This window comes from Cebidichthys violaceus, unplaced genomic scaffold (genome assembly GCF_023349555.1).
Source record: "Cebidichthys violaceus isolate CVI_PGR_0920_01 unplaced genomic scaffold, fCebVio1.0.p SCAF_1, whole genome shotgun sequence".
Lineage (NCBI taxonomy): Eukaryota > Metazoa > Chordata > Actinopteri > Perciformes > Stichaeidae > Cebidichthys > Cebidichthys violaceus.
This window is the reverse complement of record NW_027176262.1, coordinates 9,832,231-9,845,028: the sequence shown is the minus strand read 5'-3', so window position 1 is coordinate 9,845,028 and position 12,798 is coordinate 9,832,231. Positions and strand designations below refer to the sequence as shown.

Genomic DNA, 12,798 nt, shown 5'->3' with positions numbered 1-12,798 from the left:
CAGACAGACAGTGTGAGAGCGAGAGATAGTGAGAGAGAGGAAGAGAGAGAGAGAAGATGTTGTAGGAAAGAGGTTTGCTCTTTGTGATAGAAAGACACAAGATCACAAGCTACCGATGGTGTTGCTAAATTATTCTTGTAGCGCAAGGTTGACTGAAATAACTACCAAAAGCTAGCATAGATATCAATAAGAGCAGTAAAAGATAAACTTCACCAATAATTGGCACATAAAAACACCTTAGGGGATGAAAACAAACAAAACAAAGTGAAATACTTATGACACGTGGTAACATAAGTGAAATGTTTTCTAACCAAACATGACAGCAGAGGGTGCCAGATAAGTGAAAGCCTGACCGGAGAGCTGCATGGAGGCAAAGAGCAAAGTGAAGTGAGAGAATGAAATTGAAAGACACAGAGATGAAAAGCCAAAAGATATAGAGAGACTTAGAGGAAAATGAACAGAGACAAAAGAGAGTGGATAGGGAAGAAGACAGATGATGCAGTGATCTCATTCCTACTGTGACAGGTTGAATCTGTGAGAATCGATACACCTATAATAAAGCTCCTGTTAAGTGAAAAGGCTGAGAGGTGTGGAAGGAAAAGAGAGAGAGTGTGAACACAAGATGAGACGAGGGAAAGACATAGGAGCTTATGAAATGCAAGAGAAATGTAATCATAGCATCAGATCTCATCATACAGAGCTCATTCAAACATATATCATATGTCAGATTTTTATATGTGTATTAATATCAGATCTGTGAACTGTCATAGTGAGTTATAAATACAGTTGTGTAGAAGTGCGTTCTAACCTCTACAACTGAATAGAGTGCCTCAAAACCAGGGGATTACTGAGCTTTGTGGATAACGGTAAAAAAACGTAAATGATTTGACATCTCCTTCGATGTGAAAGGTGTACTGCTTGATTCTGGGACGTCTTAGTTCATTGCACTCTAACCACGTCTGCTGTGCCGACTTCCACTGTTAGCATTTAAAATATTTACCAAAAAATTTGTCACTCAGCCCAAACACTTGGTAGAGGAAATATGGGACGGAGCTGCCTTTCATGCCACTGAAAACAGAGGGCTTCTTTGCTCGGCTAATGTTGATGTTACGGCAGGAAGTGAGTCTACGACGATATGCAACATTTACGACTTTTGCCTCAAATTTTATGGTGTTCATTTTAAGAAAAAAAACATTTGACATTCACTGAAATGACACTCCCCTTTTTTCCCTTTAACACACCATTCTCTGTTTAGTGTGACCAGCCCCACCATAGTAACTACTTCATAGTTCAGAAGAGAGGAAACATCATCCATTCGCTTTCCATGGAGCACACAGACAAATTCAAAATAACAGGGAGAACATGCAAACTTCACACATAAAGGGACGGGTTTAAATGAAGCCACTGAGGCAACTTTGCAAAGGAAACAGAACCTATTATTTATTCTCTGCGTTATCAAAAATAAATGTTAACAATGTGAGTCACACACACCTCAGCTTTGCGTATGTTTTCTTTGGTGTCTTCTATCTTCAACTCCAGGTCTAGTCTGCCCTGCTCTGTAGAGGGCAAGCCATGGCTCTCACACTCCTCCAGACACTGTAAACCACACACACACACACACACACACACACACACACACACACACACACACACACACACACACACACACACACACACACACACACACACACACACACACACACACACACACACAAATACAGAGCTTGATTAGGAAAAAAGTCTTTTAAACACATTGTATTTCTAAAAAAAAAAAAAGTCTTACTCTCTTGTAATGTATGATGTTCTTGTGTTCTCGGGCCACTCTGGTGGCCCATTTCCTGGCCTCCTTGTTCAGACTGTGCTCCTCCGTCGTCCCCGTCTCCGACTCCAGCTGACGACTCTAATACAGACAAACACACACATGCATACGTACCAGACAGGCATGGGTACAAACACACACATGTACCCATCCCCACACACACACACGCACACACATACACAAGTGCACACATAAGTACACCGTCAGCGGTAACGGCACAAGGTGTGTGATGTGCAGAAGCTGTTAATTTAGCTGAAGAAAGTGTGAGAGAAAGATTGTTTCCTTCTCACATAATTAAAACAGCATGTGTTGCAAAGCTCTATTGTTATCCTCTTGGAACGAAATAACTGCTATTAAAACCACATGTGAAAGAGTGTGTGTTTTTGTGTGTGTGTGCTACAAAGTGAGAGACCAGGTTTGTTTTTCTATTTATTTATTTTTTACATACAAAAGCAGCTATGTTAGCTTTCAACGTCAATCATAACCATGTGGCAAATTTTATTCAGAGACTAATGTACTAAACGTGTCTGAAAGTTTACACACCTTGTCACTAATCCACCACTTACCAACGACAGAACGAGCACACGTTAGAGCTTAGTTGGAAAACCGTGATGTCACTTATGTCTTTAAATCCAAACTCTGACGACAGTTGGTGGGTTGTTTGGTCTCTGTCAATCAAATTCTCATCAAATCAGACCAATACAGTCCAGAGTGTTTGAGGGTTACATTCTAAATAACTAAATTTGACTTTGACTGTTGCTTATTTAGTCATTAACATTTGATGATATAGAAAAATACTGAATATTTGACGCCATTTGACGTTTTCAGGACAAGAGATAAACATTATTCTGACATAACATTTTCTGACTGTAGGAATATGCACCAACCCAAAAGGCTATTTTCCATGTCACTAATTAAAAAGATATAGTTAGCTGCCTGAAGTGTTCTGAAAGTACTGCTTAAACAAAGCGGAAAGATATCCTTTCTGTCCTTTAATTTGACTATATTCACATCGCATTCATCATCTACCTATATACTTTATTTCATTCATTTTCTGCTTTTTGCTTTTGTGTCTTTATTAAAATGTATTCCTCAGTTTTGTGTTTCTTTCTTTTCTTAAATGTGGCTGATTTGATCTTTTCATTGCTTTCTACCATAAATATGGCTCATACAGGTCTAAGGAAATGGTTATATTTAGTGCATAACCCCATACATTTGTTGTCCAAGTGGCTTAACTTTTAAACAATACCTGCGTCCTTCCTGATTCATCAGACTAAAATCAATGCAGAAGCTTGACTTCCATCTTTGTTTTGTGGAAGTAACAAGTGTTAACATTTATATAGTGTTGGTAAATTCTGTGACATATATCAGTGGCCTACAATGTTTCAAAAATGGGTAGCTAAAGAAATTCCAGCTAAACTAAGCCTCAGGATTTACAGTACATACAGTCAGTGTCACTGATCCGTGCTCACAGGCCTGAGAGGATGGGGTTCCCATAATCTGATTATAAAAAGTGTGGTGGCTAGACCACGGGACAGGATATTTTAATTGCAAGTTTCAATGCACATCATATCTATTAATTATGTGCCGCTTCAGTAACAAGGGCATAAATCTGGCTAAGTATAGGTGTGAAATGAAGAGTATTACATGGGAGATTTACAGCTTAATTACATTTAGGCAAGAGAGGGAGTTAAGGCAGGGAGGCAGAAAACTAGATTTGAACAGTGGATCTAAACGGACATATTGTGGAGGGAGCTAAGCAAATTGGGCCCTGATGAGTAAACAGAGTAAATAAGTGTTGTTTTTTTCAGGTGGCCTGCCAGCATCAAAATGTTGCGAGTAAAATGTGAACACTGGCTTTCAAAACACTTTGAATCTTCTCTTTGCATGTGAACTTTAAGGACTTCATACTGCATTCAGATTCATGTTTATAGCATAAATCATGCCGGTAAGCCCCTTAAAAAAGTACTGGAACACCTTCAAATGTTCTGCTGGTCAATGTGAAACAGTAGTAATTGTATTCTAATGTGCTAGTGTCAAATATGAATTTATCAAATGAAGCTTACCATGATTAATCACAAGGAAAACACTACTGTAAATGTGATAACAGGCACAATTATGGCTAGTCAGTCTGCAAGCTAAGGGAAATGTGAAGTACAGCACAGCAAACTCAAAATGGTGTGATCATACTGTACTTCAATAACAACCTCCACTGCTATAATAACAGTCATTTAGAGCCCTGTATATAACAACTGTGTTATTGTGAAACCACAGGGATGAAGGGGTGAGAATGAACCATGTCAAAGTGTAGCTGTCTGTGTGAATGATGAGTGCAGTATATATGCTGGTTTAAAAGTCTGAACCTTCAGGCCTTATGGCGGGAGGGAGACCCATTAGTTTAAGACACATGTCACGTAATTGCAACGTCTGTAGTTCGATTCCAGCTGTTTTATGCCATCCCCTTCGTCTGAACACTTGTTGGAAGTCTATACTACAGTCAGGCAAAAATGCCCCAAGAAAGCTCGAACCCCAATGAGGTTTGTATCACTGTCAGAAGCTACTGCTCTCTTTTCTAATGCATCATTTCACACTTCATAGGCTCCCACTGTTTTCTAAAAAAAAAAAAAAAAAAAGGATCTCTCGCCATAGCTTGCTGATACATACTGCAATCTAATAATTGAATGCATCACATTGAACAGCACCTGTATCACAGTCAAGGCAGCAGTATTTCTATGTGAGCTGTTTCAATAGATTTTTAAAAGCAGTGGGAAACTAGACATTATTGCCTTCTGATTTATGCAAATGCATTGCTATGATTACACGTTTTATGTGCATTGATTGCAAAAAGAAAACACATTAAGGTGTCTACATTCTTGTTTGATTTTAGTCTTAGTATTATTTAATATGCAATACATGAGCAGCCAGCATTCTCTGTTTTATAGGGTTCTGCTTACAGATGCAGACACTTAAAAGAATAAACGTCCCTTATTATTTCCAAAGGAATTCGCTCACACAAAACTAACCATTGGATTGATTCTGGTGTGGTGGTTTGGTAAGGGTGCGCTGACACAGAATCTATAAAAGAAAATATACACACACACACACACACACACACACACACACAACAAAAACAAAACAGTAGTACAGAGACGGTCATTCTGCCTGCAAAGACAATATTTTGAACTCATAACAAACTACAAATGTGCAAAAAAAATAAAATAAATAAAAAAATCACACACACCAAGCATTGGGCTCATTTGCCTACATGACGATGATAGCGTAGAGATATTTCAGATGATGCAGGAGCAACAAGGTCACGGCATCTGATCAGTAATTTGGTGTTGGGACTGCATCGCTCACAAACAGATGACAGTATCAAAGCATCACTGTGCTGTGTGGAGCCACTATCAGAACAGTGGTGTTCAGTAATCCAGCAAATACGGCTCCCTTGTTTCATTATCATGGAGCAACTAGACAATGGAGGGAGCTCTTATAGTAATACTGCAACAAATGTAATGCGCTTTATTTTGCTCTGTAATAGAAGGGTTTCCTGTTTACAATCAAGAATATGCACGCAGCTCATCTGACTACAGGAAACATTCCTCATACAAACTCTGAATTTTAGAAGAATGGTTTTACAGTACTATGGATCTTACCACTAGATTTAACTGCAACACAGCTTGAAGTAAGAAACTGTCGTTACTCTGAGAGACTTTAAAGCTTTATTAGCTTATATTCTAATAACGTTTGCAATGTTTTAATTGAGTGAATTCATTTTCTTGTTGCGATCAAAAGAGATGTTGATCTAAAATTACATTTCCTGAATAAATAAAGTGTAACTAACTAACTATTTGTCTCACAATTTATCCAAATGCGACCACAAGGTAATGGCAGGTAGATAGGGTGGGACGGGTAGGTAGGAAAAGTCATAATAGTCAGCAGAATTATAATAAACATGTGAAACCATTGCTGTTCTTTACTCTGGTCTGATTGCTCTGCTGTTGAATAAAAACAAAGCTAAACTCAAGTGACAGCTAATGCTGGGACTGAACATCCACCTAAAACCAGTAATCCAGAGCCTCGCACATATTGGTCAGGTTTATTCTTATTCATTACACCAGCAATGGGCATGATGTCATAGGTGTAACTGTAGCCGCGCCTATGCTGCAGCATGCAACAGTCACGGCCCCCCTGAGTGCTTCTGTGCACTAATATTTCACATGCTCATGGGCCCATGAGTCAAAGACTTTGTGTTGAAGCTGGCTAGACACGCGGTAACGGCTACACTCCTTTCTGTTGAGGAAGAGGGATGGGCCCAAGCTGCTTGCCAGGAAGGATAGTTGGGATGTAAAAGGTTATTCTAGTTGACCTAATGTATTACAAATGTCTGCAGTCAATCAGCGGTAAGTCATGGTAGAATTCACCGTCCACCATAGAACTTTATACCGAAGCAGTCTAGGGCCTCTTTTGAGGGAAATAGTAATGAATAGTGTCATGATAACAGGCAGATAGACACTTAACGAGTTAGAGTACACACAACCCAATTAATAGCCCTGGATTTTTCATCAGTTTTCAACATAATACAATGTGTTTGATTCTAAGCATATGTTAGAATGAGCATGAAGTTTACTAAATGCTAAGCGTAATAGTGTGCCTGTATGCAAATAGTCATTGGTTAGAGTTAAGTTGCTCTGTGGTCAAGGCTTTGTTAGGCAATACATGAGCGTTCGAGTCAATGTCACAAATAGATAGACGTGAATGGAGTAGATGATCCATGGTTTGTGTCAGGAGGAATGAAGAGGAAGAATGCTAACAGCAGTTAAGACTACCTGTGCCAGGGTCATTCTCATGGCACTGACGGGCGACGGCTCAATGTCCACCAACTGCGGCACCGAGCTCAGAGTCTGGCACACACACATACACACACACACACACACACACACACACACACACACACACACACACACACACACACACACAGGCATGCGTCCGCGCACACGTACGCACACGCACCCAAGAGCAGCAGTGCAAGCACACAGACACACAAATACAGGGTTAGTGGAAAAAAAGGTTAGGGAAAAGTGTTAGCAAAGGTTGAACAGGATTAGGAAGACTCAGGGTAGGAATAGCACATTGTTGTTAAGAGAAATGTTAGCAGTTTATGAAATAAAGGAACATATCAGAGAGGGAAAGAAAATGTGTCTGAACACAGTGAGAGAGTGAAAGAGGAAAAGAGGCTGAGAAACAAGAGAGCACAACATGACTCAGACACAAGAAAAAGGATAACTATTTAGAATTTAGGACCAATGTCCACTGGGAGACATCTTTTCTTTTCTTTTTTTAAACCAGCAATACTTAACAAGTCTCCAGAGGGGTGTGACAGCATGATTTCTACTGCTGTCTGTTTTTAATCACACAGACTTGAGATTGATTTATCACAATTTGAAATTATTCTAACATACAGCAACTAATTGAATTAAAAATAAGTTATGTAATGTATGTAAATGATGAAAAGAAGCTTGGATTAGAAAGAGAAGCTTTAAGTGGACACAAAACATTTACCGTTAAAATGATTAATATCACAACACAGCAGATTCATGCTTCTGTCATGCTGTCACCAGACATGAGTTAACTGGACAACTCCATCCTGAATTGTTAACATCTCCCAAAAAAAAAATCTCCAAAGGCTGGAAGCAAAAGAGCCAAAGATCTCTCTCGAGAATAAAAATGATCAGCGCTTGGCTCTCTGATTTATAACTTGGAAAGCCTCTCAGCCCAGATGTATTAATGGGATTCTCTAAAAATCCCAAGAATAAAAAGTACATGAACTCTGTTTCAGTGACTCGACTGATTGAGATGTGCTAAAGACTTCTGTCACAGATGTAAAATACAATATTGGAAAAGTAGGAGGAGGGTAGAGGTTGATTGCTATGTGTGTGTGTGTGTGTGTGTGTGTGTGTGTGTGTGTGTGTGTGTGTGTCTTGAAAGAGACAGGAATAAACAGGTTCATACACAAACAATACAAGTTTAACTGACAAACTATGTGCCTCTCACCGTGTCACATTCGCTGGGCTGGAACTGGAAGTCGTGTGCTTTGTGAAACACTGGGTTCTCCTGCATGAACAACTGCTGGTTGTATTCTTGTATTATCTGAGTTAAAGACAGAGGGAGATAGTTAATACAGTGTATTTGCATGCAAGTTTTTTTCGCTGTGAAACTCAGTGAATCCCTGCTGACCACAGCCTCTGTTGCCCATGATGGAGCAAACTACATATGTTTCACAGCCACCTTGCAAGCCTACAGTGGGTGAGTATTTTGTATTCATACCATAGATTTGGGGATTTGATATTGTGCGTATCACTTTAAATGGCATCCATGTCAGGTCAAATAGCTTGTGAGTTGGGCTAGGAGCAGCAACGAGTCAAGTTCCTTTAGACAACTACAAAAGGTAATATAACTCTAGGTAATTACTCCAAAACCAGTTGTATAACGCTGCAGACCAGCTGCAGGTGAAAAATAAAAAAAAAAATGCACTTTTATTATGCTATGATGTCAAGAAGTTATTTCCAGACAAAGAAACACTGTATTTCTACAAATACTAACTTAAAAATGAGTACAGAAGGCAAGTGTCACTCAACACATGTGACTCACCCTTGTGGATTTGTCCAATAAGAACTGGAAGGTGTTGTGTGTGGCTTGGGAGGCCTCTAGCTCGGTGCGACTCAGCTCTATCAAGTAGTCTTTCACATGCTCATAGATCCTGCCATCCAAGGCCTAGAAGACAGACAGAGAGAGAGAGAGAGAGAGAGAGAGAGAGAGAGAGAGAGAGAGAGAGAGAGAGAGAGGACCAGAGGTTACAGTGAAGAATGGATTAATCCAATGTAATTCCATAATCCTTAATAAAATACAGGATACAAGAGAATTAGGAGGCGACAACTAGAAAGGAACAGACAGAGGATAGAAAGAGGGTCAAAGAGTAGAACAAAGCCCGTTACCACAAAAGCTTTTGCAATATATTTGTTGTTTTTTTACATTCATTCAGATGTGAATTTTCACATCAGACCTCTGTGCACAACAATGCCTCATTTGTCATCATCAAACTTGTACTATTTTGTAGCTGGGGGCTTGACTGTAACAATGTTTGTACAGCTACTATGTACTTAAGAGAAGGCTATGGAGTAATAGTTTCAACCGTGTTTCTCCTAAAGGCATTGGATGAGTGAATCCTTATTCTAATGTATGTTTAGATTAAGTTATAATTACGTTAAAGAAGAGACACAACAGCCTCAAACAACAAAGAAGTGAGTTCCAATGAAAACAAAAAGCTTCTTATCGCAAATTGCCCAATCTATACACAATTTCAGCAATCATACACCACTTACACAGTAGTAGTGTCACAATAGTAGACAGGTCAGACATGCTGTATCTGCCGTCAGGTCACACTATCATAAGAATGTAATTGAAGACCCATAGTCCACTCACACAGGCGTTTTCACTTGTGTTGCCTAATTAGAGCTCTCACAAGGCGGCATGGGCGTGTACAGACTGTGACACCCAGCTTTAACCTGACTAGTGGTCTAATCAGCCAGAGTGATTGAAAACACCTGTGTGTGTTTAAATAAAGATTTCAGTTTCACTAGGGTTAAATCTTGGTTTGTTACACACACACACACACACACACACACACACACACACCTCTCTACTGGCCTTGTTTTGCTACCAACCTTGGAAAATAATTCTAGTCTACCTGCGACACGTTATGTCACCTTATGCTGCAGAACGCAGATTTTTATGAATTAAAAAAAGGGAGACAAACAATGAGAGACAAGAGCAAAGTCAAAAGAAGGCCAGAAACAGAGCAGATGTTTTCATTTGACAGCTCTTATCATAAGAAGAGCATTGATGCAGCGATATAAAGAAATTGTAATGCAGCCCAAATGAACAGCCCTTCTAAGGGCTGCCAAGCTGTAGGCCACGTTGCCAAAGAGATCAGACAGAGGAATGAGAGACAGAGAGAGAGAGAGAGCGGCTAATGGAGAGGAGGGAAGAGGGGAAGAGCGAGCATTTGACAAAGTATGAAAGAGCGAGAGAGACAGAATGAGTGTATGGGAGACGTGTGTGTCTGTGTGAAGTGTTCTTTGGATAGCGTTCTCGCAGCTGCAGGGGAAGGTGAAGGGGTTCAGATTCCAATTCAACAAAACACGGAGACCACACACAAACACACACACAAAAAAACACACTCTCCCAAATACTCAGCCACTCATACTCTCCTCAAAGCAAAGTACTTTTAAAAAGCTCACACTCTCACAAACCTGCCTACACTCTGTGCTGGCCAGAGGATGTTTTAGGCCAATTCTACAACCTCCCAGGAACACCTTCTAGAAGAACAGTTAACATACAAAAACATGTTTTTTTAATATGCACACAACAAAAAGTAGCATTTACACACTTGCGCGCGCACACACACACACACACACACACACACAAAAAACAGACTTATAAAACAATGGGACATTGACATGGAAATTATGTCATTAAGGGTGGGTTGTTGGCTGACTTCTCTATAAATGTTCCCTCATCACTCTGCTCATTTCCTCCTCCCCTTTTCTTCTCTTCCTCCCTTCCTTCTTTCATCCATTTACGGTAGTGTTGAAATGGAGTGAGTCAGCATCCAGAAAAAGCCCCGTCCTCATATCACGGTCAGTGTGTGTGTGTGTTATTGGGTTGCATGACTGCATCAGCCTGAACAATAAGTACAGCACAGTGGACCAGACAGAGCAGCAAAGGTGTGTGTGTGTGTGTGTGTGTGTGTGTGTGTGTGTGTGTGTGTGTGTGTGTGTGTGTGTGTGTGTGTGTGTGTCTGGCAGGGGACGGTTAGAGCATTGACTGCCACCAGCAGAGGGAGATGTGGAGCAGTGTGTTCTTCCACTGCCCTTTCACTAGACTGTCGCATTGACAAGGACAGTAGCGCTCAGTGTAAGACACAAGTTATGTCTGCAGCCACAGTCAGTACAGTCAGTGTTTATGAAGTTCTGGGTTGTATTGTGCTTTCTTGACTGTTTTTCAACGTATCTATGTGGAGCAAAAACAGTGAAAAGAACTTGTGATGCAATTTTCTGCCGCCCTGTTAGAAGTGTTGTGTCCATGACTTTCAGGTGAAGACCTGTAAACACCACAATAAAAAAAACAAAAAAAAAACTGCAGGGTAGGGATGAGCAGATTGCTTCCCTCTAGCAATGTCCCTCATTCTCTCTGTGTGTTTGCGTGCATGTATTTGTGTACGTGCATATTTCCCTGCAGTCCTGTCCTTCTGTTTTGCGAGGAGCTAAGAATCTATTATTCAGAATGGCCTCATAGTATAGATGCTCATACACGCCAGAGGCCGAGTGTGTGAGAGTGAGGGAGAAGAAGAAGAAACAAGGGAGGAGCATCTGAAGTTAGAAATTGGAAATTAAAAAAAATAAATTAAAAAAAATGGATAAAGCAAAGAAGGAAACAGAAAGCCCAAAAAATAAAAGACAGAGAGCGAGAAGCAGATATAAAATCCAATGACCTTCCCTTTAATTTTAAATTAATAGCATATAATAATTAAAAACATATGCAACATATGAGGTAAGTTGCATATATTTAGACTGAAAACATCACGTGTGTGTGTGTGTGTGTGTGTGTGTGTGTGTGTGTGTGTGTGTGTTCTGCCTATCATTAACAGATCTGGATCTCTTGTCTTGTAACCACAATGGCATGCAAATATTAGAGTCTAATTTCTCCCTGTGTTCTGATTCTGTGCATGTGCCAGAAAGGTAACGCAGTACCACGCTTTCTACCACTGATGACAGAAATATGAGTGACGGCAAATTGGCTTCTGTGTCACAACTTAACACCTTATCTTGCAGCGCTTGCTTTAACATGACTAGCACACATTCAGGTTCACAGTGACACATGTCATATAAAAAGGTGTCAGATGTGATTATGAGGCCAAAAGAACATCACTGATCTACTGCGATGCAGCAAACTCACTAGCGTTCATATTTGGATGACCTTTTCTCTGTTACTTCTACAAAGAAAAATGACAAACTACGTCAAAACTTTCTGAGAAGTCCTCTGGCCTTAATACAGTTAATTTAACACTGTGGAAAACATAATTTCATGCCTACCAATCATATTGGTAAAAGCAAACATCAGGGTGGCTCATTTTGCAGGATTTTTCTTTGCATAAGCCCCTTTCAACTCACAAATCCAGAGAACTCCATACGACTCTCTTTGAAGACTCAAAACTGTGAAATCATCACTTTCTCATATATGACTTTTTTTTCCCCCCTCAAACTACTTGGAGGGAGTCTGACTTTGTGCACTCATAAAAGGAAGACATTTTATCCCAAATTGAGCTTTGAATTTTATAACCAGAAAACGTGCTCCCGTTCCGGGAAAATCCCTCTGGGTATTATCAGCTTGTGGGATTCTTTAGTCAGTACTTGTTGTTGAAAAAAGAATAGCATTCAAAAAAACAATTTTAGCTGCCCAGAAATGTACAGTTTTACCAAAATGTTTTCTCTCTCTCTCTCTCTCTCTCTCTCTCTCTCTCTCTCTCTCCCCCTCTCCCTCTCTCTCTCTCTCTCTCTCTCTCTCTCTCTCTCTCTCTCTCTCTCTCTCTCTCTCTCTCTCTCTCTCTCTCTCTCGTCCTTCAATCCTTTAAATATATCTTCATGTAAATACCTGTATGCAGTGCAGTAGATCTGTATGGTAGTAGCGGTCATGGTGAGCGTTGGCAGCAGCTAGCGTTAGCAAGTAGTCATTCCTGGCTTGCGTCGCCTTGGAGTTACAGTCACTTCTCTTAGCTTTCAACTGAAATGAGAGAGAGACACAGACAATATTGCAATACTGAATTATAGCAACAGACCAGAGATTTAAGCTTTAAGCGGAGTACATGAGTCTGTCTTTTAGGTTCTGGGCTCATTAGAGAAGCAAAGTGAAACAACCAT

At 40.1% G+C, this 12,798-nt stretch overlaps 1 protein-coding gene across 3 annotated transcripts in view; it reads right to left on the bottom strand.

The window, feature by feature from the left end:
• Positions 1-12,798, bottom strand: part of LOC137871839 (F-BAR and double SH3 domains protein 2-like) — a 54,956-nt gene that overhangs the window by 12,273 nt on the left and 29,885 nt on the right. For 2 of the 3 annotated variants that reach the window (XM_068709854.1, XM_068709865.1), the window contains exons 8-13: positions 12,533-12,661; positions 8,471-8,593; positions 7,874-7,969; positions 6,649-6,723; positions 1,784-1,900; positions 1,492-1,596 (exon numbers count right to left, since the gene is read on the bottom strand). In XM_068709854.1, coding sequence (XP_068565955.1) covers positions 1,492-1,596; positions 1,784-1,900; positions 6,649-6,723; positions 7,874-7,969; positions 8,471-8,593; positions 12,533-12,661 — 645 coding nt within the window. The remainder of the gene's footprint in view (positions 1-1,491; positions 1,597-1,783; positions 1,901-6,648; positions 6,724-7,873; positions 7,970-8,470; positions 8,594-12,532; positions 12,662-12,798) is intronic. The other variant, XM_068709872.1, reaches the window with a different exon arrangement.